The sequence below is a fragment of the Leguminivora glycinivorella genome, chromosome 16, assembly GCF_023078275.1.
Source record: "Leguminivora glycinivorella isolate SPB_JAAS2020 chromosome 16, LegGlyc_1.1, whole genome shotgun sequence".
Lineage (NCBI taxonomy): Eukaryota > Metazoa > Arthropoda > Insecta > Lepidoptera > Tortricidae > Leguminivora > Leguminivora glycinivorella.
The window spans coordinates 20094153-20119618 of record NC_062986.1 but is presented as its reverse complement, the minus strand read 5'-3'; the positions used below and the strand labels follow the sequence as shown (position 1 = coordinate 20119618).

The 25466-nt window shown below is 37.7% G+C and overlaps 1 protein-coding gene across 1 annotated transcript; it reads left to right on the top strand.

The window, feature by feature from the left end:
- Positions 1-276: 276 nt before the first annotated feature.
- LOC125234979 (O-acyltransferase like protein-like) lies at positions 277-22562 on the top strand. The gene is made up of 14 exons (XM_048141409.1): positions 277-499; positions 1773-1912; positions 6277-6438; positions 12821-12983; positions 14696-14810; positions 16014-16098; positions 17819-17985; positions 18125-18203; positions 18928-19031; positions 19497-19670; positions 20098-20248; positions 20731-20917; positions 21594-21736; positions 22343-22562. Exons 1-14 carry the CDS (start codon positions 427-429, stop codon positions 22526-22528), a joined length of 1929 nt encoding a protein of 642 aa, XP_047997366.1. The 5' UTR covers positions 277-426; the 3' UTR covers positions 22529-22562.
- Positions 22563-25466: the final 2904 nt, after the last annotated feature.

Genomic DNA, 25466 nt, shown 5'->3' with positions numbered 1-25466 from the left:
TCCTTGAGAAAATGAGGAAGGTCTGGCGGCTCTGGGCTCTCAGTCCATATAATGATAGGTTCTGCAACAGATATCAGTTGTAAATATCGAATAAGGCGTCAGAACTTGAATCGATAAAAATAACTCCCTAAAAAGGCTTTATTGTAAACTATTGAAGCAATATCATAATGATAAAAAAAAAAAAAAAATGTCGTTTATTTGTTTCATAGACCTTCAATAGAAGTCTCTAGGATCCTTCCACCCTAAAAAGTAGTCAGTCGAGTTGTACAACACAAATGAATATATCGTCTAGATTGTGCGTTGTTTAAAAAAAAAATTCGCGAGTTCGATGAAGGACTCGTGTAGTATAAATTAGCATTGTAAAATTATTTGTTTAGAAATGTTTTAGTATTTTTTTAATTATTTTATATTTGAAAAGCTTTAAATATGAAGTATCTATTTGTTGTGTTTTGTGTGTTATTTTCGCAACATGCTTCAGGAGTTATTTATCGATTAAATGGTAAGATTTTTCAATGAAATTATTTATTTAAATTCAATATTAAAAGCGGCGATTTCGTACTTGGCCTTCAACCTTGTTGTGGGTTCAATCCTGGCTTGTGTTAATAAGTTTTTCACATCACCTATTCTTCCCTGCTAGGAGGGAGCAAATAGCACTTTTCCTCCCTGATATGAGGGAGAATAGTGATACTTTTCCGTTCAGGTACACATTGTACGTACAATTTATTTTATTTTATTTAACATAATTATTTTCCTCAAAGGTGATGTTAATAACCTAACCACAAAATTAAAATTTTGAAAAGCCCGCGACAGCGACATAGTGGATTGATTTTCATGAAACATGGCTAAGAACACTCCCGACTAACTCAGCTTTCAAACAAAAAAAAACACTAACTCGAAATCGGTTCATCCGTTCGGGAGCTACGATTCCACAGACAGACACACACACAGACAGACAAACAGACAGACAGACAGACAGACGGTCAGACAGACAGACAGACACGTCAAACTTATAACACCCCGTCGTTTTTGCGTCGGGGGTTAAAAATAGTATATACAGGGTGTATTTTGATAGCGGGTCAGTAAGGGCAGCTATGAGATTCTGTGGTTCTACGCGAAAATGGTCTAAGGAACTCCCTTTTCGATTTCAAATTGATGATAAATTTCATTTTCAGATTTTGGAAAAAACATAAAGGTTGCGAGAAAAAAGCAAAAGGGCTTTTTTGACGCCATCGATCTCATTCCTATCTACTAGGATCTAATGCTTGTGTGTGACCAAAAAAATCCGGCTAGAAAAGTCACAAATCGCGAAAAACTTTTCCTGTACATTTTATAGGTATAATTTTTTACATGTTGTTTTTCTGATGCAAATCGATTTCATTCCTATTCAGTATCAATACTTGCTTACGGGTCAACCCACGGCAATGCACTAAAACCCAATTTTATAGTCTTAGTTATTGTGATAATATTCTATAGGGTCAAACAGATTTTATAGTATGGTTAATTGGTTATTATCTTGTGGACAATACAAAAGTTAAGAAAATCTAGTGCTAATTTTTAAACTACTTTTTTATGACGGAAAACCTGTGTATTTTCCGTTCTAGACACTCAAATACGAGACACGGGATACGAATGTACTACCAGAGTCGGTAAATTTTATAATATTGTCAACAGAAGTGACGTTTTTAATTACCAAATCTTTTTCACTCAGCTATATTTTAGCTTTAAGTTTATCGTGAGCTATTTGATTCTTCATTTTTGTTTCTAACCTTCAGCTTCGGAGTACAGTCGACTACCTCAGCTATTCCACTACGAACCATACTACAGCTGCCTGTTAGCTGCTGGAGACACGTACTGCTATGTCGACGCTAGACTCTTGGCCAATGAGTCGAATCAGCTGTTTGATGTCATCAAGGTAACGTCTGCCTCAGCTTCTCCATTTATACCAGGTGCCGTAGCCGAATGGCATTTCTACGACGCGAACCGAAAACGAACGCCACAAAAGGTAGTCTGGCGTTCGCGTCACTACGCAGGCGCGATAGAAATAGATATCTATGAGCGTTTCGTTTCGTGAGCGTTTCATGAGCGTTTGTGCCATTCGGCTACGTACCCAGTAATACCGCAGCTGGCTTAGAAACTCCTGGAGACATGTATTGCTATGTCGACGTTAGACTCTTAGCCAATGAGTCGAATCAGCTGTTTGGCATCATAAAGGTAACGTCTGCCTCAACAGACCAGTAATACCGCAGCTGCCTGTTAGCTGCTGGAGACACGTCCTGCTATGTCGACGCTAGACTGGTGGCTAATGAGTCGAATCAGCTGTTTAACATCATGAAGGTAACGTCTGCCTCAGCAGACCAGTAATACCGGATATAGCTTAGAAACTCCTGGAGACACGTATTGCTACGTCGACGCTAGACTGGTAGCCAATGAGTCGAATCAGCTGTTTGACATCATTTAAATTTAGGTAACGTTTGCACCAGCTGTTCTACTTAGAGCACTACTATAGGTGCATGTGTCTTCTTCATGTCGACGCTAGACTGGTGGCTAATGAGTCGAATCAGCTGTTTAATGTCATACAGGTAAAGTCTGCTTCAGCTCTTCTTAGACTATTTTCTGGGGACACCTAATGATATTTCGACGCTAGTCTGGTAGCTCATTAGTTACATACACTATATACATATTTCTGGCACTAAACATGTGATGAGTCATGACGTAACCTAAAAATGTGCAAATTATTTGTTGACGTTATTATTTTTAACAAGCAGAAACGTCTGCTAACGATTCTAAACATTTTTATATTAAAGGAAAAAATGGAAAAATTTACGCTTCCGGCGGGACTTGAACCCGCATCATTTGCAATCCGTGCAAGGCTCTTAACCAATTGAGCTACGGAAGCCACGCCGGACATCGCAAATCTTTCCATGCCTTTCCTTATGTACACACGTCTTGGGGTGACGTCTAGCGCCATCTACCGACAGACTATTACATCTTGTAACGGCACTGGAGTCTCAAGTTATATTGAGAATTCACCAGTAACAATGTGCTAACCCATACTAAATTTATTTTTAACAAGCAGAAACGTCTGTTTTTTTCCTTTAATATAAAAGTGTTTAGAATCGTTAGCAGACGTTTCTGCTTGTTAAAAATAAATTTAGTATGGGTTAGCACATTGTTACTGGTGAATTCTCAATATAACTTGAGACTCCAGTGCCGTTACAAGATGTAATAGTCTGTCGGTAGATGGCGCTAGACGTCACCCCAAGACGTGTGTACATAAGGAAAGGCATGGAAAGATTTGCGATGTCCGGCGTGGCTTCCGTAGCTCAATTGGTTAAGAGCCTTGCACGGATTGCAAATGATGCGGGTTCAAGTCCCGCCGGAAGCGTAAATTTTTCCATTTTTTCCTTTAATATAAAGACGTTATTATAAATACCTAAAAGTAGGGAGTATAATAAAATTAATATCAAAACACCGCCAGCAAAAAAACAAGTTTTTAAATTGTAAAACTTTGATGGCAATCGATAAATCTAACTGGTTTCAAACTAGATTCGGCTATTTTGCGTAAAATATTCAAATAAATACGAATTGACGTCCAAAAATTTATTACCTTACCTTTCAACACGCGTCTGCGAAGTTTTAAGGGGCAACCAAATTGGTTGACCTTCACTAGGATTACACTAGCGTCACTAGGATTTTTAATAAATTCTATAATTTATTCTGAACCAGCACAAGCCAAGTTCAATCAAAGTATTATATACTGCATCATAATTAGATGAATAAGTCCAGTTATTATGAGAGTTTAATTATCATCCTAATTTCTGGCATTCCTTGCCTAAAGGACCCCTTTTTTACACGACTGCCCCAAAAAAAGTGTACTATACTAATACTTATACTAATACTATACTTATACTAATATAATATTGTCTTCGGTTACCGCGATAGTTACTCATGAAATAAAACTATGGAAACGGATTAAATCGCGTATAATGAATTTAAAATACATCCCGACGTTTCGAACTCTTTACAGCGTTCGTGGTCAACGGGTGACTGAGGAAAAATTAAAATGTGCAAAAGCTACCCACTTACAAGAAATATTAACGAACCATGACCACAAATAATATAGATCTGGCTTTATTAATAGTGTGTGAACCTGCCTTAGAAATCTATATTATTTGTGGTCATGGTTCGTTAATATTTCTTGTAAGTGGGTAGCTTTTGCACATTTTAATTTTTCCTCAGTCACCCGTTGACCACGAACGCTGTAAAGAGTTCGAAACGTCGGGATGTATTTTAAATTCATTATACGCGATTTAATCCGTTTCCATAGTTTTATTTCATGTTATACTAATATATTATAAATTTGAAAGTGTGTGTGTCTGTTTGTTTGTCCGTCTTTCGCTGCAAAACGGAGCGACGAATTGACGAGATTTTTTAAATTGCGATAGTTGAAGGGATAGAAAGAGCCATAGGCTACATTTGTCTCTTTCTAATGTGAGCGAAGCCACGAGCAAAAGCCAGTTGTAAATAACTGTCCTTAACATAGTGTTGTGTTCCGGGCAATGTGTAATGCCAGAAATCAATTAAAGCTATGGAGTTTTAGGATCGGCTACGCTCATGTAACTCCGGAATTAAAAGCATCCATAGGCTGCTGAAACTGCTTGCTACCAGGCGGGTACCTATGCATGTTTGCCACAGATGTAGTATAATCTCCTGAGTTCTGAGCTCCCAAGAACTACTACTTAACTGGCCTTAACGTCTATTTCAGACGATTTATGATGCAATATCCGAGAGACATCGCTTTTGATGACTAAGGAGACTTATGCTAGAGCGACATATTTTGCCACACAGCTGACAAGGGAAGCTTGCAACCGATTGCGACGTTTCGCTATGGTGTCTTCTTTCCCTTTTGTCAGCAAGTGCCGCAAACCAGGTCTCATGGACGAACGCGCGACCATCTCCAATGCTCTTTCGCCACTCCGTCCGGTTCTCCGCAAGCTTCTCCCAGTTTTGGTAGTCCATTTTAAAGGCTGCCATGTCCCTCTTGGCCCAGTCTTTGATGCCTAGAAGAACACGGCGTGGTAAACGGGAGGGTTCCATCCTTTGCACATGCCCCAGCCAACGCAGTCGCCTCTAAAGAACTATAAATCAAATTTTAAACCACATTGGGATAAAGCTCCAAATTCAAGACTGCAAAAATATCTAAAGCTTCTGAATAAATAAGATACAATTAAAAATATAATTAATAAGCGAGATAAAAGATGAGCCCTTGGAATTGGGAACGCCACATTTCGTCTAACCTTTATAATGTGCCGCGGTGTCAAGTTATTATGTTCTATAGAGGTCGGGTCAAAAGTCTCGCATTAGCACTATTACGTTGATGAACTTTAAGGAAAAAACAACTTATTATTTCGTAGTCTGATAAAATCTGATTAATAATTAAGAAAATCTACATATTTCATTATACATATTAATATTTCACTCGTAGGTACCTAAACCCTTGTCTGCTCCACATCCGATCCGATTCATTGTCATTCATTTTGAGTCTCATGAGAGTTTTTTTAATGTGCATGTTCGTAAATTTTTAGTGGGAATTCTGTTAATGTGTTTTCGAGGGTTTAACATAAAAAATAAATAAATATTGGCCACCTTACTTACACAGATCAACTTAGCCCCAAACTAAGCAAAGCTTGTACAAAGCTTGTGCTAAGCGACGATATACATACTTAAATAGATAAATACATACTTATACACACAGAAAACATCCATGACTAAGTTTCAAACGAACTTTGTCACTACAAACAAACTTTTCAAACACGAAATTTTAACTGTAAAACATCAAAAGAACTACGAGTTCTTATCAATTTATTTAACATAAAAAATAAAACTCATCATGTTTACCTCAATTCTACCGACTAGCTTTGGGTATCAAGTAATTTCATAAAAAAATGCATTTTTGTGGATAAAATGCAACTTTCTCATCGATATTTGAAGTAAGTACATTCACCGGCATGAATAAGTTATGATTTCTGAACCTTGGCATATTAACGTCTTGTTTGAAATGTCATACGAAATTGTCAAACGATTAAAAGCGACAAGGTACTAAAATCATAACATCTTTAAAACAGTGACTGTACCAGGAGAGCATTTACCAGTTGGTGTGGTGAGAAAATACAACCAATTTTATTGAATGTTGGTACTGACGCCATAGTAAAAGTTTAACTATTCACTTGTTCATCACGTATTCTTTATTTTTATTTTTTTTATTATTCTTTACAGGGTTACTCAGCGTACAACAAAACGCACTTCGACCACACAATCGTGCACCGAGGCGTGTGCGTGACGCAGACGTGTCGTGACTACCTGGACAACGCCACAGGAGTAGTTCCTGCTGTTGAAGCGTGTTTTAATGATACACTTTATAAAAGCTATGGACTTCAGGTGAGAAGAAAAAATCTAGTAACTTCATTATAATGAAAATGTAAACAATTTAAGCACTAACAGGAGAGATGAAAAATTTCACGCAACTGGTAGATATGCGTGGCTTAGTTGTTAGTGACGCAGACGTGTCGTGATTACCTGGACAACGCCACAGGAGTGGTTCCTGCTGTTGAAGCGTGTCTTAATGATACGTTTTATAAGACTGCAGGTAAGAAGACGAAATTAAAGACTTGGGACAGTAAGGAATATATTATAAGCATTTGGAGCCTATTTATACGTCGTAAAAACTCGCATGTACGAGTTTCAATACATTGCGGTATTTGATCGGTATACTGAATTGTATGTAACCTCAACAGGCCTCAACGTTACTTAAATTGTAAATGAAAATGAAAATGAAATGAAATGAAAATGAAAATGAAATATTTATTTTTCAAGTAGGCATATTACAATGCGCATATGAACGTCAAATAAAGCTACGCCGGCTCTAACCCTACGCCTCAGCCTCGAGAAGATTTCAGTCCCCCCTCAGTTGGGAGGGGGGTATCCACTATGGGACCGGCAAGAAACTCGGCGGGCAACTTCTTTTCAAAACATTACATCTTATAATTAACATGCATTAAATAACAACATACAATTTAACATGCAAAAGTATTCATCAAAGAATATGAACAGACTAGGTACTCTATGGAAATCAATTTCAATAAATTATATTATTGCTTAATAATACGTCGTTCTTCTTCAGAGAAAACATATCAAATTGTCATAGAAGAAAAAGATAATATGAATCTCAATATCATTAAATATGTAATTTACCTACACAACATAAAATATAAAATATTTGATGTGCTTTCTTATCTGAACTGTGTCCTCTATACATAATACAATTATTTTAATTGCTATTCGTTTTTTGTAGTTTCTGGTTCGGGCCATGCATGTTTGTCTGTCAAATAGTCCTCGACTCTGTAATAAGCCTTTAACATCAATGATTTTTTTAAGTAGTTCTTAAGAGCTGGGAGGGGTAATCTCAAAGCAGTGTCAGGTAACTTATTATAAAAATGAATGCATTGCCCAACAAATGACTTCTGTACTTTACGGACACGAAACTTCTTTATGGCAAGCTTATTTTTGTTTCTAGTGTTATAATTATGGATATCAGAATTCTTAGTGAAACAGTCTAAATTCTTAACAACATAAATTATACTATCATAAATGTATTGGGAAGCTACAGTTAAGATATTAATTTCTTTGAAGAGTTCTCTTACTGATTCACGTGTTCCTAAGTTGTAAATAGAACGAATGGCTCTCTTTTGTAATACAAAGATAGTCTGTATGTCAGCTGCTTTGCCCCAAACCAGAATACCGTATGACATTACACTGTGAAAATAACTATGATACACTAGGCGAGCTGTCTCAACATTAGTCAGTTGCCTGATTCTCCTAACGGCGTATGCGGCTGAACTTAATTTGCTTGCTAGTTTCTTTATATGAGGACTCCATTGTAGATTTTTGTCCAATGTTAAACCAAGAAACAGTGTTGTATCTACCATCTCTAAGCATTCATCATTCAAAAGTATTTTTGTATCGATTGGTTTAACATTCGGCAGAGAAAATCGAATACATTTGGTTTTCTTAGAATTAAGAAGTAAATTGTTGACAGTAAACCACTGCAGTACATCAGCTAACGTGCTATTAATTACATTGTAATCCGTAGATTTTCGGTCAACATTAAAAAGCAGTGATGTATCATCAGCAAAAAGTACTATTTCACAAAAGTTTTTCACTATACATGGCAAATCATTTATATAAACCAAAAACAGGAATGGACCTAAAATTGAGCCTTGTGGCACTCCTAATTGGACTACAGTCCCGCTAGAGCGAGTTTTGTTAACAACTACTGTTTGTGTTCTATTGCTAAGGTAAGAAGACATAAAGTTTAGGGCATTTATAGACAAACCATAATGTTCTAATTTCAAAATGAGCGTTCCATGATCCACACAATCAAAGGCTTTTGAAAGATCACAAAATATGCCAATTGCATCACAAGAATTTTCCCAAAAATTATATATATGTTTAATGAGTACCGAAGCAGCATCGGTCGTGGAACGGCCCCTTGTGAAACCGAACTGTTTGCTTGTAAGTAATCTATGTCTGTTGAAGTGTCCCAGTAGATCATTTAACATTAGCTTCTCAAAGACTTTACTTAGTACAGGAAGTATTGATATGGGACGGAAATTGGTTATATCACTCGAATCACCCGATTTAAAAAGCGGTATGACTTTGCTACATTTCATAAGATCTGGAAAGGTGCCTTGTGAAATTGAAATATTATATATTACGGCCAAGTAAGGTGCTATTATATCTATGACATGACTAATTACTTTAACTGATGTTCCCCATAAGTCTTCCGTTTTCTTTAAATTGAGTGACTTGAATGTTTTAACAATATTTACAGAGTCTACTTGACTAAATTCAAATGAATTATTACATTTCTTAACATTAGCACAAAGTAATGAATGGGCTTGAGCCGCAGAAGAATGTAAACATTTTGTGGTGTTAACGGCTATATTTGAGAAATAATCTTCGAATGCCGAGGCAACATCGCTGTTCGACACTATTTGTTGATTATCTGATACAATGTTGACTTGACAATCGCGTGATTTACATTTACCAGCTTCTTTATTTATAATACTCCAAGTTGTTTTCACTTTGTTGTCCGACACTTTCAATTTAGAACTAATAAAGTTTTTCTTGGCAGTTAAACACACTTTCTTGAAGATTCTTGAGTAGTTTCTTACATAGTCCAGGAATTCTGAATTCTTGTTCAGCTCTCTCTCACCATAAAGTTCATAAAGTCTTTTTCTACTTTTGTGAATACCTACAGTAGCCCATTCACTAAACTTTGTTTTAACTTTTGACCCACTAATAGATTTCACTTTGAAATTGTTATTAAATTGATTAAGAATTACATTGAAAACATCTTGATACAAATGATTACAGTCATAATGCGAAAATGGTATTATAGACAAACTATGTAGAATTTCATTTTTGAATGATTCCAAGCGAGATCCAGTAATGGGTCTATATGTTATTGTTTGTGGAGTATCATGAATAACGTTTAAGAAAGCTGCCCTTTGGCCGCTGTGATCGGAATGAAAACAGTTAAATAATTTCTTATCTATACATTCACAGTTACAAAAAATATTATCTAGGCATGTTGCACTAGTCACACCTACCCGGGTAGGTTCAAGAAATAAATTAAATAAATTAAATGATTTAAACAAACAGAACATTTTAACAGTATTACTAGATGACTCGAGCAAGTTAACATTAAAATCTCCACATACAATAACATGTTTTTGGCCCTTGCATACTAAATTCAGAACATTTTCCATTGTAGATTCAAATATGCTGAAGTCAGCTGATGGTGGTCTATAAACACATACAATAATATATCTGTCTAATTCAACACATGAAATTTCTATAGTTCTTTCTATGGAATATTTTACAACATCTTTGCGCTCTTTACACTTCATACAATTTTTAACAATAATAAGGGAGCCACCATGAGCAGCAGATTTTCTGGCAAAAAAACTAGCTAATTTAAAATTAACATAATCAAATATCAACTGTTCTTGCTTCAACCAATGTTCAGTAATACACATAACTTCAACATTATTACTATCTAAAAATAATCCTACTTCTAATTCTTTGCTGGAAAAACCCTGAATATTCTGGTGAACAACGTTCATATTCAGGTGTTTTTCCGCTGTCTTACAATCTAGTTTAAATGAGGCATGGGGTCCTTGGCTTTGTCAGCTGACTGAGACTTATATATAACACTATTACATCTATTTGGCTCAATATTGAAGGCCAATAACTCCACTAAATATACAAATAATTTCTTTGGCAAAAATACCTTCCGTGGAGCTAGCATGAAGCGCTCAATGAATTTATTTAAGTCAAAGAAATGGTACTTTTTATTAACAGCTATGGCATGGTACATTAAAGAATTATAGTAAGCTATCTTACAATTATAGTCATATGATACATTTTCTGCATAAGGTAGTGCACATAATATAATTTTCCCCACACCAGATTTTTCAATAACATTTAGTGTGGACATTAATTTATCTATGCTAAGCTTATCTACATTAAGACTATTTCCTAATAAAATTACTAATGTAGTACTGCTATCATAACATCCCTTTGAAATAAGGTCACATAAATGAGACAAAGTAATGTTTTGATAACAGTAATTTGTCACTTGTTGCTCTAACTGGTAGCTTAATAATGGGCCCATTCCTAACCCAATCTGATCTGAAAAAACAACAGTCTTACTGACTGCTCTAGGGGGCTGTTTAACTACTGCCGCATGCCTAGTTGTGTCGTGGGCCACATCGGCTTGAATAATCTTTGCTGGTGGCATTTGGCCACAATTACAATGTTTTCCATTTAATAATGCCTTACACCGCTCCTCCAAATTTCTATTTTCTAGCAGCAATTTATTAAAAGCCTGTATGTGCTCCTCAACTTGTTTTTTAGTAGTCTCATACATGGTGGATACTGCCAAAAGCTCATCTTTCAGCCTGTTAATGTCGGCATTTAATTTCAGAAAATTTGATTCCTTGACTTCCAGCTCTGAATGACAGTCTTGAACCCTATTTTTCATAACTGTTAATGTATGTTTTAATTTACTATATTTTTTAATACATGCCTGGCCTTTGATCAGCTTTTGGGTTCTCCTAATATACCTATTAATCTTAATGTACTTTTTTAACTTATTACTACTATTAAAGAATACTATGTGTTTGGAGTCCCTACTCAATTGTGTTTCACCGCTTACCAACTCTTGGTACACATTCTGTAACTGCGAAGCATCATAGTGCTCCCGCTCTTTCCTAAACAAATTAAGTTCCTCATTAGCCGCACCCAGTTCTTCTTCTAACTGTGTGATGCGGGCCAAGGCCACTTCATGTGTCGAAGCGCACTGGTTGAAGGTGTCTATTGTGCCTTGCAAACGGTCCACTTCTCCGCGGGCATCAGTCAGCTGCACATCATTGTCCGCCAGCTCCCTTTTCAATTCTGAGTTTTTGTTGATTACTTTCTGGAGCTCCACTTCGCTTTCCTCCCTTTCCTCCAACAACTGCTTCGACAAGGCCCTCGACTCTTGTAGGTCCTGTGCTGTTGTTTTTAGCTGCATCTCTAGTTGTCGTGCCGTTGCCTTGCGAGTTTCGGTCGCAATATTGGTGTCCATTGTCACTCGTCTGGCTTTCTGAAAGATGTAATAAAAAAGGATGAGTACTTATCTCAACAGAGATTGAAAGATTTGCCAAGATGATGTATATAGGTAAATCGGCCCTAAGAAAAATATTTGATACGGAGAACAAGCACGCATCTTCTGTGGTAGACGTGTTCTCCGTTCGCGTTACTGGGTTGAAACGATTGGACCGGCATTCCAAGATCTTAGGTTTGAGTCCTACTATAGGTGTATTTTTTCGATTTTTCTTTAAAAACTGCATACATTATTCCTTCAACTATTTGTGTAGGTACTGAATTAAATAAATGTCAAAATATTAACAGAAAAAAATAATTTTACGAAGTTGATCATTTTACAATCAAATAGCTTTAGGCGGGTTACTAGCCATTATATGGGTTTTAGATAATATTTATATTTAGGTACTAAACGCACAGTTCAATTTTGAAATACTTAGCTCGATCTTAGCGCAGCACGTTAAATAAAAAAAAATCTAGTAAAACAAAATAAAAACTAATTTTAAATTACCTATAGGACGTTTAGAGGAGATGTTCTCATTGCAATAATAGTTTTACCTCTACCTGTCTAGTAAGTAGCTAATTTTGTACTGTTTATTTTGTTGGTATTTTAGAAAAAATAAACACGTATTTATTATCTGCAGACGAGTTAAAATATGTGATATATATATGAAAAATTTTACATATAGGTAAGGAACAGACAGGGTCATTTTTTCTGTAATTGACTCTCAAATGAAACCGTGCTTTATCAAAGCAGTTCTAAGAGCTTACTGTTGCAGGAAATCCTTCTGATACCATAGATTAAATAAGAATCCGCTTAAGGACGCGCATACACTACACCACACATAGATGGCGCCATAAAAAAATGTCTTGTAGCTTTCGACTGTACTTGTAGACAGCGTTAAGTGTCATTTTTGACATAGATTTATGGCTCGAAAGTGACACTTACAAACAAGGCACTTTTTTGTGGCGCCATCTATGCGCGTTCTTAGGCGGTCGCATTTTAATGCATGGGATGGTATGATCTTTTTATAATTTAATCTATGATGATACTATGTATCGAATCATCGATTGATAAACGTTTTGCAATATGTATGAGTTTTTATTTCAGACAAAAATATTGAAAGACTTCGTATACTGTACTAAATTTGACGAGCCAGCTGGCTACGATTTGGTCGACTATACCATCGTGGTACTACTACTCGCGCTGGTACTGCTGAATGTGGCAGGCAGTCTGGTTGATTACTTCGGCTGCACTGGAAAAAAAAGTATAGGTAAGACCAAGAAGGATTTAATACTAGACTGACAAAGCCTGTGTGGTGACGGGTTAAGAATTTCACCACCCCCTTTCTTCCCGTGGGTGTCGTAGAAGGTGTCTATGGGATATGGGTTAAATAGTGGCGTAGGCGAGAGGCCGGCAACCTGTCACTGCAATGTCACAGTTTCGTTTTCTTTCAACCCCTTATTTGCCAAGAGTGGCACTGAAGCTTTAGTAGTTTCATGTGTTCTGCCTACCCCTTTATAGGATACAGGCGTGATTGTATGTATGTATGACAAAGCCCATACAAAAAAGCCCTGAAATGTATGGGCCTTTTAGGCTTAGAACTAGATGGCGCTGTTCGCAGCCTGAAAGTGGCCAAAATCATATTTTCCCCAAATATTTTTGCGTGTTTTTATGTTTTATAAAAATAAATGACATATTTCTTTATTATATATTCATGATATCACGTCAATACACATTTTGAAAAAAATAAATTTGTAGTCATCATCAGTGTAGCTTATGATAGTATTTAATAGGTGGCGCTAAAAAATCGAAGAACGATTCAGTATGAAGTATGTAAAATATAAATAATCCTTGGTAAGACTAATTAGCATCCGCAAATGTGACTTCTAAAATCAGTTCCTTTATGGTGTCACATAAAAATCACCATTTTCGAAATTACCCAGGGAAAATTATCTAGGGTAATTTACCCTAGATGCACCTTACTAGAAAATAGGGTGATTGATATGATGATGATGACGTTAAAATTTTATCTATGTTATTTTTCGTAAATGAAAATATGAAATGGTTTACTATTCCAAATAGTAATAATGATAATGTACCTAATAAACTATTGACCTAGATTTATTGGATTGAAATAGACGACCTTGATAGTTCATTGTTATTTTAGATAGAATTTATGTAAATTTATCTTTTATAATTATAAAAGCTGAGAAATCCAATGTCAATAAGATTAAAGAACTTTATTCAAATCTAGAATAAGCACGAACAGACATAGGAAGTTCAAAAAAGTAACATAAGGAGTGGGATTTCAAATAATAGTACATTACGATACAAGTGCGTAAAAAGGAAGTTCGATACGAGTGGCAATAAATAAAAACACGACCGAAGGGAGTGTTTGAAATCGACACGTGTATCCTACGACGTTTTTCTCGATCGTACTGAAATAGTATTTTACGCAATGGGCGTTAAAAGAGGTCAAAAAAGACGAGTGGCGTGGGTAACAATTTGAATCGAAGCCGAAAATTGTTATTAAGGCGCCACGAGTATTTTTTGACTCAGTTAAACACCGTTGCATTTTCTACGACCATGCACTTAGTTTTTAATAGTCTTCTTGAATTACTTTCGTGAAATTCACAGTGTTTCCTGTATTTTGACGCTAAGGTTTGCACTGTCAGCTTAGCTGCCTAAAGGCTTCCCGCGCACGCGCGCAGTATCGTTATAACAATGCCTTGCCATGGTTACAGTACCAAACAATGCGTTTTCACTTTCAGTTTTTTCGATACTGCACGCTTGCGTGGAAAGCCGGCGGACGCTGGCTTTGGGGAATAGACTTTTATGTAGGGTTTTAAAGATGCACGACCCTGTAAATGACGAAGTATTAAATTCGGGAGTAAAAAAAATATTTTATACAATGCACGAAATAAAGCTTCTAATAATTATAAGAAAACAACAAGGACAATTAAAGACAGTAACTTTTCACAGGAGGCCGACTGCTGCTCTGTTTCTCATTTAAACGCAACTGGGATCGCCTGCGCACGGCGGCGGGGGAAGGCCCGGAGCCAAGACTGAAGCGACTGAAATGCTTCACCGGACTCAAGTAGGTTCAGTATATTTATGGCCGGTGCCATCAAACCGTCTGTCACCGTTAAAGCGTTCAGCGTGACAGCGTCTTAACCGTTTATTTTTTTCTTATACAGGGTGTAACAAAAATGGTGGTGATCCGTTTAAGGGCGTATTCAGTATCGTATTCTCATCAGGAAAAAGTAGGATAAAAAAAATTTTTTCGCAAAAAAATTTTGTCTTTGTATGGAGATTCGACCGATTCGCGCGGCCCGGCTCATACAAAAGTGAAAATTTTTTTAGCGAAAAAAAACTAACTCTACTTTTTCCTGATAAGAATACGATACTGAGTACGCCCTTAAACGGATCACCACCATTTTTGTTACACTCCGTATTATAGGACATTCTTACACAAATTGACTGAGTGCCACGGTAAGCTCAAGAAGGCTTGTGTTGTGGGTACTCAGACAACGATATATATAATATACAAATACTTATATAGTACATATTAAATATCCATGACCCTGGAACAAATATCTGTGCTCATCACACAAATCCCTTACCGGGATTCGAACCCGGGACCGCGGCGTAGAAGGCAGGGTCACTACCGACTAAGCCAAACCGGTCGTCAAAACGTATGTATGTATGTGTGTGTGTGTGTGGTTATTGTATGGGAAGTTCCATAGATTTCTGCTGCATGACGATGATGTGTCTGTCAAATGTGGATGCAAATGGCCCGTAGCCTGTTATGGTGTCCCACTGTTAACCGAGATTGGACATGGAAGACAATATAAGACAATATTCTTATAAAGCGCTGGTGGCCTAGCGGTAAGAGCGTGCGACCTACGATCCGGAGGTCGCGGGTTCGAACCCCGGCTCGTACCAATGAGTTTTTCGAAACTTATGTGCGAAATGCCATTTGATATTTGCCAGTCGCTTTTCGGTGAAGGAAAACATCGTGAGGAAACCGGACTAATTCCAATAAGGCCTTTCCAACCCGTCGGGTTGGAAGGTCAGATGGCAGTCGCTTTCGTAAAAACTAGTGCCTACGCCAAATCTTGGGATTAGTTGTCAAAGCGGACCCCAGGCATGAGCCGTGGCAAATGCCGGGATAACGCAAGGAGGATGATGATTCTTATAAAACCCATCATTGTTAGGAACCTGGGCCAGTTCGCTCTACGTAGGTTTTCCCTTATAAACAAGCGTACTCAATTTCTTGACAAAAACGTTTCTCTTACAGAACTATCACGACAATGCTCGTGATCATGGCTCATTCTCCGCTCAACTCCGCCATTTCCACCGTCGATCCCGAGTTCCTGGAAAACGTATGTATCTCTTATTTAAAAAAAAAAAAAAATAGTTTATTTGCCAAAGTGTTATAAAAGCTTTTTACCTTCGACCACCACACTAGGCTAGGCCTGTCTCGTGGAGTCAGTACAAACATTACCATTTACTTACATATTACATTTACTTTTCATTTTTTTTTTCAATTTTATGTTGCCTTTGTTTAACCCTTAAGGTCTGTTCACATTAAACAGGCCTGACGATTTTTGTACTTTTGAATCCTGATTTTGGTGATCAAGAAAAAACTAATCTCATGTTGTTTTTTTTTTCACTATTTGTTTAAAGACGAGGTTTATTTTTAAAATATTGAGTCAGCGAATCTTTACAAAGTTTATTGAAATTGCAGTATAACTGAATGTGTTTTAGTGTTTGGATCAAGCTTTCCGGGTTCTAATGAAGCTAAAATAAATATTAGCACGTTTATGTAAATTGGATGAAGATGTAAATAATATTACCTACACCATCGAACCGATTCTTCGGTTCGGCGAAAAAAATGCAAATGGTTTTGTCGCACCAATACGGAAGAGCGGTAGAGATAGAGATAGGACTACGATACGCTACATAGCGTTAGCGATTGTATCTTCGGTTTCGGCCAGGCCGTTAGTAGACTGTCTTAGGGATAAATGATTAAACTGTTTTCACCTAATTTGAAGTTGTGACACTTGAAAAAAAATCGAATCTAAACGTAAAAGTTTACAAATTTTTAATGTAACAAGATTTAGTTTAAGTTGTTTTTTTTTTTAATAAATTTAAAATGGGAATTAGGCATACTATGTTCGCAAAAATATTTTTGAAAAATAATTAAACAATGAATGGATGTTCCGTTTCATACATGTTTTTTTTTTGAAGTGACAATATATTTGTCACCAGTTCACCACACTAACTGATAAAGGCGTTCTTTGCTATTCGAAAACTGATAGCAAAATTGCATCTTATCCGTAAGAGTGCAAAGTAATTTCATACAAACTTGATGTCAAAAGCTGGGTGTTGGAATTTGGAATTCACGTATAAATGATGATTTTGAATTATAAATGTTAAATAAATTGAAGCAGTTTATTTATTTTGATGTTTTCCATGGTGTGGTGAAAAAATTTGTGTTTCACTCGGTGGCAAAGTTTGTTTAACCTTCGTGCCTTGATACACTCGCAACGCTCAACAACAACAACAACTTTGCCCCCTTGTAAAACAAATAACAATTTCTCTCTTATTTGATGGAATCTATTTAAAAGTCACTAATAATCAGAGATCGGATTTTTGTGCGTCATCTCATACTAAAAGTCATTAAAATGACGTAAGTCACTAAGAATGTCGCAAATCCGTCCGATCTCTGCTAATAATACAATAGGTGTACAAAATGTTCAAGTGTCACCGAACTTATCCCAGTTGAAGAATACCCTAAATTGTCAGTGAAAAAAAAAGTACCGTCAACATACCTACCAGCTTTTGCTTTTTACCTAGCGTTTTCCGGCCTAGCGCCAGGGTCCGCTTTCCTGCACAGTCTTCTCCACTTCGCCCGGTCTTCGACATACTCCCCTAAAGCCCACTTGCACTAACCACTTAACTCAGCCTTGGTGGGCTGTCAACTGTCAAATTCCATATAAAATGGTGGCTTAACCTTCGGGATAACCCTCCATTTTTGTTGGTGCAAGTGGCCTTAATTTACCTACCAGCGTGTATAAAAGATAGGAACTTGCATTCCAGTTATACCACAACCCGGCAGCAACCTTCCTCTTCAACGGGACGCTGATCGTGCAGACTTTCTTCCTTGTCTCCGGGTTCCTGCTGGCCTACAACCTGTTGCTGATGGAGGAGACACGGACTATCGGCTGGGACATGCTGCCGAAGGGAGTGCTAATCAGGTGGCTTAGGTGAGGACATGCAATCAAGCCACCATTAGGCCATTTCGTGACACTTCATTCCTTTCTGTTAGTGTTGTTATGTGTGATTGATTAGTCCTGACTGTGCTCACGAATAAATTATATTCTAATTTATTATATTTTGTTTCAGATTAACTCCTGTCAACGCTGTGATCCTAGCGTTCATTGCCACGTGGCAGAGGCACTTGGGAAGTGGACCCTTATGGAAGGTAAATATTAATAAACTTACTAGAACTGTTGTTATAACTGGAGTCATTTGAATCGCAGAGAAATATTAATATTTCCTACAGACAACTATTGTCACTAACGTGAATCATCCTGAACTCCACATATGTGCAAATTTTGCAAGTTTTTCTAGCGTGAGTCAATATTTTATTGAAAAAAAAGCCAGTGGCCTATTACACATACCTACATAAATACATAAAATCACGCCTGTATCCCATAAAGAGGTAGGCAGAACACATGAAACTACTAAAGCTTCAGTGCCACTCTTGGCAAATAAGGGGTTGAAAGAAAACGAAACTGTGACATTGCAGTGACAGGTTGCCAGCCTCTCGCCTACGCCACAATTTAAGCCATATCCCATAGTCGCCTTCTACGACACCCACGGGAAGAAAGGGGGTGGTGAAATTCTTAACCCGTCACCACACCACACAGGCCACACAGGCCACACAGGCCTATTACACGATAGTGACATTTGTCGCCCGACAGTAACGCTTCGTTGTTCATTGCCTGTTCAACAAGGAAATATTGACGCTGAGTAACAATGTTACTTATCAACGCAGAAATAGGCACAGAATTGTCAGTGACAAGAATCTATGTCATTGTGGTAAAATAGCCCTTTCTATTTTTAGTTTCTTGCATAACAGCCAAATAAATGTTCTCCGTTTATTATTTCAGTGCAAAATAGGTAATATTTTTTATTTTTTCCAGGCATTGGTGCACAAGGAGGCATCTCAGTGCCGACGCGACTGGTTCTACAACTTGTTGTATGTCAACAACTACGTCGACAACTCAGACTGCATGCCGCACACATGGTAAGACATATCCATAAGACTATTGAGTTTCCTTCAACTCATTAGGGGCATGAAATAAGTGCCTACAGCCGTCACTTGTCGTTGCGATAAATTCGCGTGCGGCGACGACTAAGGTACAATGTTCCGACTGTTTTCGTATCTTTATCTGAAACTGCGATGCGACGAATCAAGTCCATGTTCATAAATTCTTACAGTAGATATTAAGACCTTGTCTGAGTCATATATCCCGCGTTACGCTTTGCAACTGCATAAATTCGCAGGGTGCATAATCTCGCACCTTCATCGGAGACGGATTCAAAAAGTTCCATGCAATTTTCGCGTAAAAAACGGAGATCCTAAGGTACTAATATCGCATCATTGGGTATCGTTCTTGGGTGTTATTCTCTGGGCTAAGTTCTCTTTGGTTTTCAGATATCCTTGGCATCTCCCACACAATTTATATAATAACTATTATGAATTCTACAGGTACTTAGGCGCGGACATGCAGCTGAGCGTTCTCGGACTGGTAATATTCTGCCTCATCACCAGCTCCAACTTTCGTAAGATGGCTGTCGCCGCCGTGTTCTTGGTCGGCCTACTCACGCCGGCGATCCACGTCGTCGTTCAGAATCTTAGTCCTATCCTGCTTGTGTCGCCTGAGTAAGTGAAATAAAGTATAATTGAATGAAGATACACTGTGGGAAGAGAAACAGTGGCAGTACTGAATTGGCAGAATTCTTGGAAGCACTGCCATTGAGCAGGTCGCCCTTTGCCCTCAAATACCTACTTGAGTCAGACCCGGGCCTACCGCACCAAGACTTTGCAAGGTTTCGAAGCTCCAATGATCGCCTACTTTAAACGCTGATAAAAAATCACAACACACAAAATGTAATGCGTTTGTACGCGACAGCCGATGCATGGTGGTTGGTGGGTATGCTCCATCGTGTGAGGTTGGAAACAAACGTGGCATGGCAATATAATATCCAATGATTACACAAAAGCAACTTAAACCTTTGAGTAGCAATATCACTTAAGCTCATTTCTTGAAATCCATCCTCTTTCTAAAGAACAAATGTTATATTTACAGAGTGGCCCGTAACATCTTCGTGACCGACATCACCTTCAACAGCCTGTACAAACGCGGACACACAAATTTAGTCAACTACGCCATTGGCCTTGCATCTGCCATGATAGTCTACCGGCTACAGCAAAACAAGTTCGACGTCACTAAGTATAAGGTAAGTACCTCCCAGAGACTCAAGACAACTTATATGAGGTTGGACCAGTTTGGACACACTAGTTTATTTACTATGCCATCGGTCTGATATCATCACGTCATCCATACAACAGTTGGTCTATCCAAAGTTGCTATTACTTTACAACTAGACGCTTTGTATCCATCACTATTTCATATTATGCAACTATGACAGAAGAATTACGTTTCTATTCAATCGGAACCATATCTAAATCGGCTAGTCTATTTACTGCAGAAGCATTCTTCCACATCACCATAACATTTAACACATATCACAATAACATTTTTTCTTCTCTTCTTCTTTGTCTTATCTTCATAGCCGAGGGATGTGACGACTCTGAGCACTCTTCACCAGTGCAGTGCAGTATGGACACTATGGACAGTCTCCGACGCCACTCGATCCTAGGCCCGGTGCATGTTGGACTGCAATGTGGTCTTTGTCAGAATAGCATTTTATGATTTCAGAAATACATCCTCTTATACTACGGAACATTCCCATTCGGCGTATGCCTGATCTCCAGTGGCAGTTTCCTGTACATCGACGGCATAGAGATTCCGATAGCGGTCCGGGCGGTGTACGCGAGCGCGTTGAGACTTCTATATGGACTCGCTTTTGCTGTGCTTTTTAGCGGCGCGGTCTTCAAGTTTGAAAGTAAGTTGAAGAATAACTAACGAATAACATCATCAAATGCTTCTTCTTCAGTAGTTCCATCAGCTGAAGAAATAAGAGGACGATCATTCCTTCTTTTGAAAAATAAGTTTAAAAAAATCTTAGCTAAGCGCATGGCCTTGAACAGTTTTAAATGCATATGGGCAAGGTGCAGTAATTTGAACACGCCGTTTCGAAGAGGAAGGGCCTCCGATGCTAAGATTCTTAAGATTATTTCTAAAAGCAAAATAAAATTTATCTGTTGTGCTAAGATATATTGTGTCTATGATATCAATATTGTTGCCTACTTCCCTTATTGGTCTGACTATAGTTAACTAAAATATCTGGAGAAACTTATAGTTGAGAAACGTTGTCTTGGGGCTATAATGGCTACATGATGACTTCAAACCTAAGACAGTTCCGTTACTACTACTTATGCATGAATTCCCAAAAGGGATAAGCAGAACACATAAATCTGCCCAATTTTCAGTCTTAGCAACTAGGAGGGAGGAGGGTTTACAAAACATTTGAAGAGTAAGTAAGTAAGTAAACACTTTATTGTACAGGAAAAGAATACAGCACATAATATTTAAAATAAAAAGTTGAAGAATCTATATCGTTGCAATACCTGAGACTGACTGTTTGCCAAAATTCTTATTCGTTTGTTTTTGCATTTCAGATCTGTACCGCGGTGTGCTGGAATGGCGAGTCTGGGGCCCGTTTGGACGGCTGTCCTACGCTGCATTTCTGGTGCACCTGAGCATCATTAGAACCGTGACGGGAGCATATGCCGTGGTAGCGTACAACTCCTTCAATCAGATGGTGAGTTACTACATTATTACTTATTTCCATCGTCATCATCATTATTTAAGAGCTTTGCTCTTGTCGGTGGAGCAATTGCCAGTCCCGTCTTTCCTGGGCCAGTTTCTTGATTATTATTATGATTATGCTTGGACGGTGCATTATCATTCACTTAGTTTATAATTATATGAAATTATAGGCATTCCATTGCTTCTCATCTTTTCAATTTTGCTTTCCAGAATGTCGAAGAAAAAGTTGACAATACTTATCTTTTACAAACTTTTATGTTGCCGTTCTTTGAGTTAAATCTTGGAAATTAAATTTCACACAAATTTCTTGACCGATTTTAGTAGATAGATACCTTATTTTGTGCGTGTTAAGAAAAGCACAGTCAGTAGCTTCTATCAAAAATTAAAATTGTAGCAAAAATGAATTTGTCAATAGTAGTTTTAGTGATACCCCTGAAGTACATATACTTGTATTCCTAGATATATATTTCCACCTTTCTGTACCTAAAACTGTGCGTAATAAATAATTTCATTTCAATATTTCTTGGAAGTTTCTGAAGAAACGCACCGCTGCGGATTTGTTAGCCCCCAAAGATTTTAGAAATTGTTTTCATTTCAGGTGATGATGTTTCTAGGCGTATTGTTCCTGTCATACATAATCTCAGTTCCGCTGTGGATGCTGATCGAAGCCCCCTTCTGCGAGCTGGTGAAGGTCGTCTTCTACCCGAAGAAGAAGGAAAGTAAACCTGCCGAGTTGACGATAAAGTGCGGGGAGAAAAAGGAAATCACTTGTATTAAGTTATAATAGAAAGGAATAAAATCGTTTTTTATGAGCCTAATGGGAATGTATTTATGTAAAGTAAATGCAATAGGTACAGTTAACAGCACTGCTGTGAATACAAAGTGTCAAAAATCGTCTAGAACTTTATTGCTTGTACATTAATGTGTGTATACATATTTTTGACACTTTATCTATCTGTATTGACAGCTGCGCTGTTGAATGTACTTATTTATAGAGTCAAAATGCTTGATTTGATGATATTGCATATATAGTTGTCTCAGCACACACATATACTTAGGGCATACTGATAGTCTCTGGAACTGGCCACTTATAAAAGAGAAAGTAAAAAAACAATAATAGAATTTGAAAAAAGAACTCTCTGGTAGTAAGTATGTAGCTTTTTTATTTGTGAGATTGTCATTTGTTTTTTCATCGTGACGTTGGTTTTCAATTTGTGTGTCGCCGTCGCAATGAACTTAACCCGTGAAAATTATCGAAGCATGATTTTTTACGATTTTCGATGTGGCTTAAGTCAGCAAGAGCTGACTAACGCAAGGAAGATGATGAAAGCCTGGTAGCATTATGTGAACGATGCTGCATCATTAACTTACAATGGGCTTTATTATACATACTTAAAGTTCATTGTAGTCTAGAGATGATGTTATAGTTAACAAAAGAACATACAACGCTGTGTAGTGATATTAAAACAAAAGATAAGACAAAATAAGTTTACTATTAAGGTAATTTTTAACTTTAATTATAATTTGATTGACTTATCTCTTTTTTTTCTACTTTAAGTAGACAAATCGTTGTAAGGATTTAAATTATTTTATTAAATGTTATGCATTATTTTTACAAAGCAAATTCTTATTTTCCAAAGCCGTAACCCCTCTCTGGTCAAGCCATGAAATCAGATTAATATTTGATGTGACGAAGCGATGCGGTGATCTTCTTATAAACGGTTTTCCTCATATCTGTAGAAACATTTTTCTATGCATTCCTATTTGCTGATGATAGAATTACTTCTCCTTGTCATTTCCGTCTTATTCTTCTGTTCTATGGGCGTGGCATAGACTCAGAATTTCACTAACTTGCTGAATGGATCATCATCCAGCAAAAAAAGCCAAGACGAAGGTCGTTGTCAGTTGCCCGAAGTACGTCAGGGCCTACTTAGAACAATACGAACAGGGCCCAATTTTTGCATGTCGACCATTCGATTTGATGAATTTCGTTCAATAATATCTCCACTACTACTAGCAATACGTCGTTTTCCATAGACTTTCGAATGGCGAATTCGTGCGTTCGAAATTCAAAAATCGGCTCCCAGAAAGGTACAGTCCACCAATTAAACCCTCGGCCACTGTAGAACCATGTCACAGTGACGTTATAAACCAGATTTTAAGAAATCTCTTACCGCTTGTCATTTTGACATGGTTGAGTGGCCTAGGGTTCCAATTGGTTGACTGTAGATAAACTTGCTTGAGAGCCATACAGGCATACATACATAATCCCGATGATTGTAGTTTCTCAATCTTGCTGCCCCGCTTAGTTACCCAAGCCACTAGTTATTACTTTATTAGCCATCGAGCCCTTGGTGGTGCTCCAAGAAACTGTTAAGCTGATTGTGGATTTGGTAGTTTTAGTTCAATATAATGATAGGTATGAAAAAGTTGTGCTGTTGCTATGCCACTATAGTAGGAACGGTCAGCCAAGAAAGTGGTTTACCACTTTTCGACTCTATTTTAAACAAATAAGGTTGACAAATGGTAAACTACTTTTTTGGCTGACTATTCCGCCGGTTACCGGTATCTCTCCAATGTCAATCCGGAGTTGAACTTGTGATCATTAGTTTAAAGAAATGCCCAAAAATTGCTAGGATTATTGGATCTAGGAAGTATTATTTATTAACATGAACTTACAAGTTGAAAAACGCTGGTACGCAGCAGAGACGTGTGGCTGGCTACACTGTGGCGTATCACCGATAAATGCAGTAAGTAAGCACAGTAAGATAAATGAGCGAATAGATAAATGAGCCTCTCCACTCCAGTAACACTCGGTACACCCCTAAAATAAGCGTTTTGTCATTAAGGTTTGTCAAGGTTCTAATGGGTCGGCAACGCGCATTCGACACGCCTTCAGGCGTCCATAGGTTACGGTGACCGCTTTCTATCAGGACTGTATGCTTGTTTGCCACCGACGTGGTATATATAAAAAAGGAGGAGAAGTAAGAATTCTCCACATATATGGACAGGGAATCAGCATTCTGATAGAAAAAGCTTTACGTGCGCATTAAAACAACAAAAATTGTTCGTCACTAAAAGCATCTCAGGCAAGACATTACTCAGCCACGACGCCATATAGCGCTTTGGGACTAACTCGTAAGATGAAGTAAATAAATGACGAACTTGATCTTAGAAAACTTACCGTTACAAGAGTCGCATCATCGGTGTGACCCACGTCTACTTGTACCTTTGTAGAAAATGCACTAACTTTCCAGTTTAAAGACGGTTCCCATCGTTATCACGATGAGAAGGATCCCAAACACGATCTTGACTAGCGGTGAGTAGAAGAAGAGCGGGCGTATCATGCTTCCAATTTTATCACTTATCTATGTGGATAAAGTATCCATCACGCTTTGGCAAGTATGTCAGTGTGAGAGTGACATATATCTTATCCACGTGGACAAGTGATAAAATTGGAGGCATAATACACCGACAGGACAGGGACAAGTGGTGTACTAGAAAAGAGGCCTATCACCAATCACCAGTGGGTGATAATGGGCTGATGTGATGATGATGCTACTTAATCATAATTCAATAATCTTAATCTTTGTCATAATTTTTTCAATATCTGATATTCAATACAATCTATACAATTCATAGCGCCTACGAAAGGCTTATGAGAAGAGCGCGAATCGTCACGAATACGCCGGAGGTGAGTCAAAGGCGTTCTGCTACAAACA

Coding starts and splice junctions, on each gene's coding strand:
- LOC125234979 (XM_048141409.1), top strand. CDS start 427: ATGAAGTATCTATTTGTTGTGTTTTGTGTGTTATTTTCGCAACATGCT. Junction 19,671..20,097: donor ATCCTGCTTGTGTCGCCTGA/GTAAGTGAAATA, acceptor TTATATTTACAG/AGTGGCCCGTAACATCTTCG. Junction 20,918..21,593: donor CGCGGTCTTCAAGTTTGAAA/GTAAGTTGAAGA, acceptor TTTGCATTTCAG/ATCTGTACCGCGGTGTGCTG.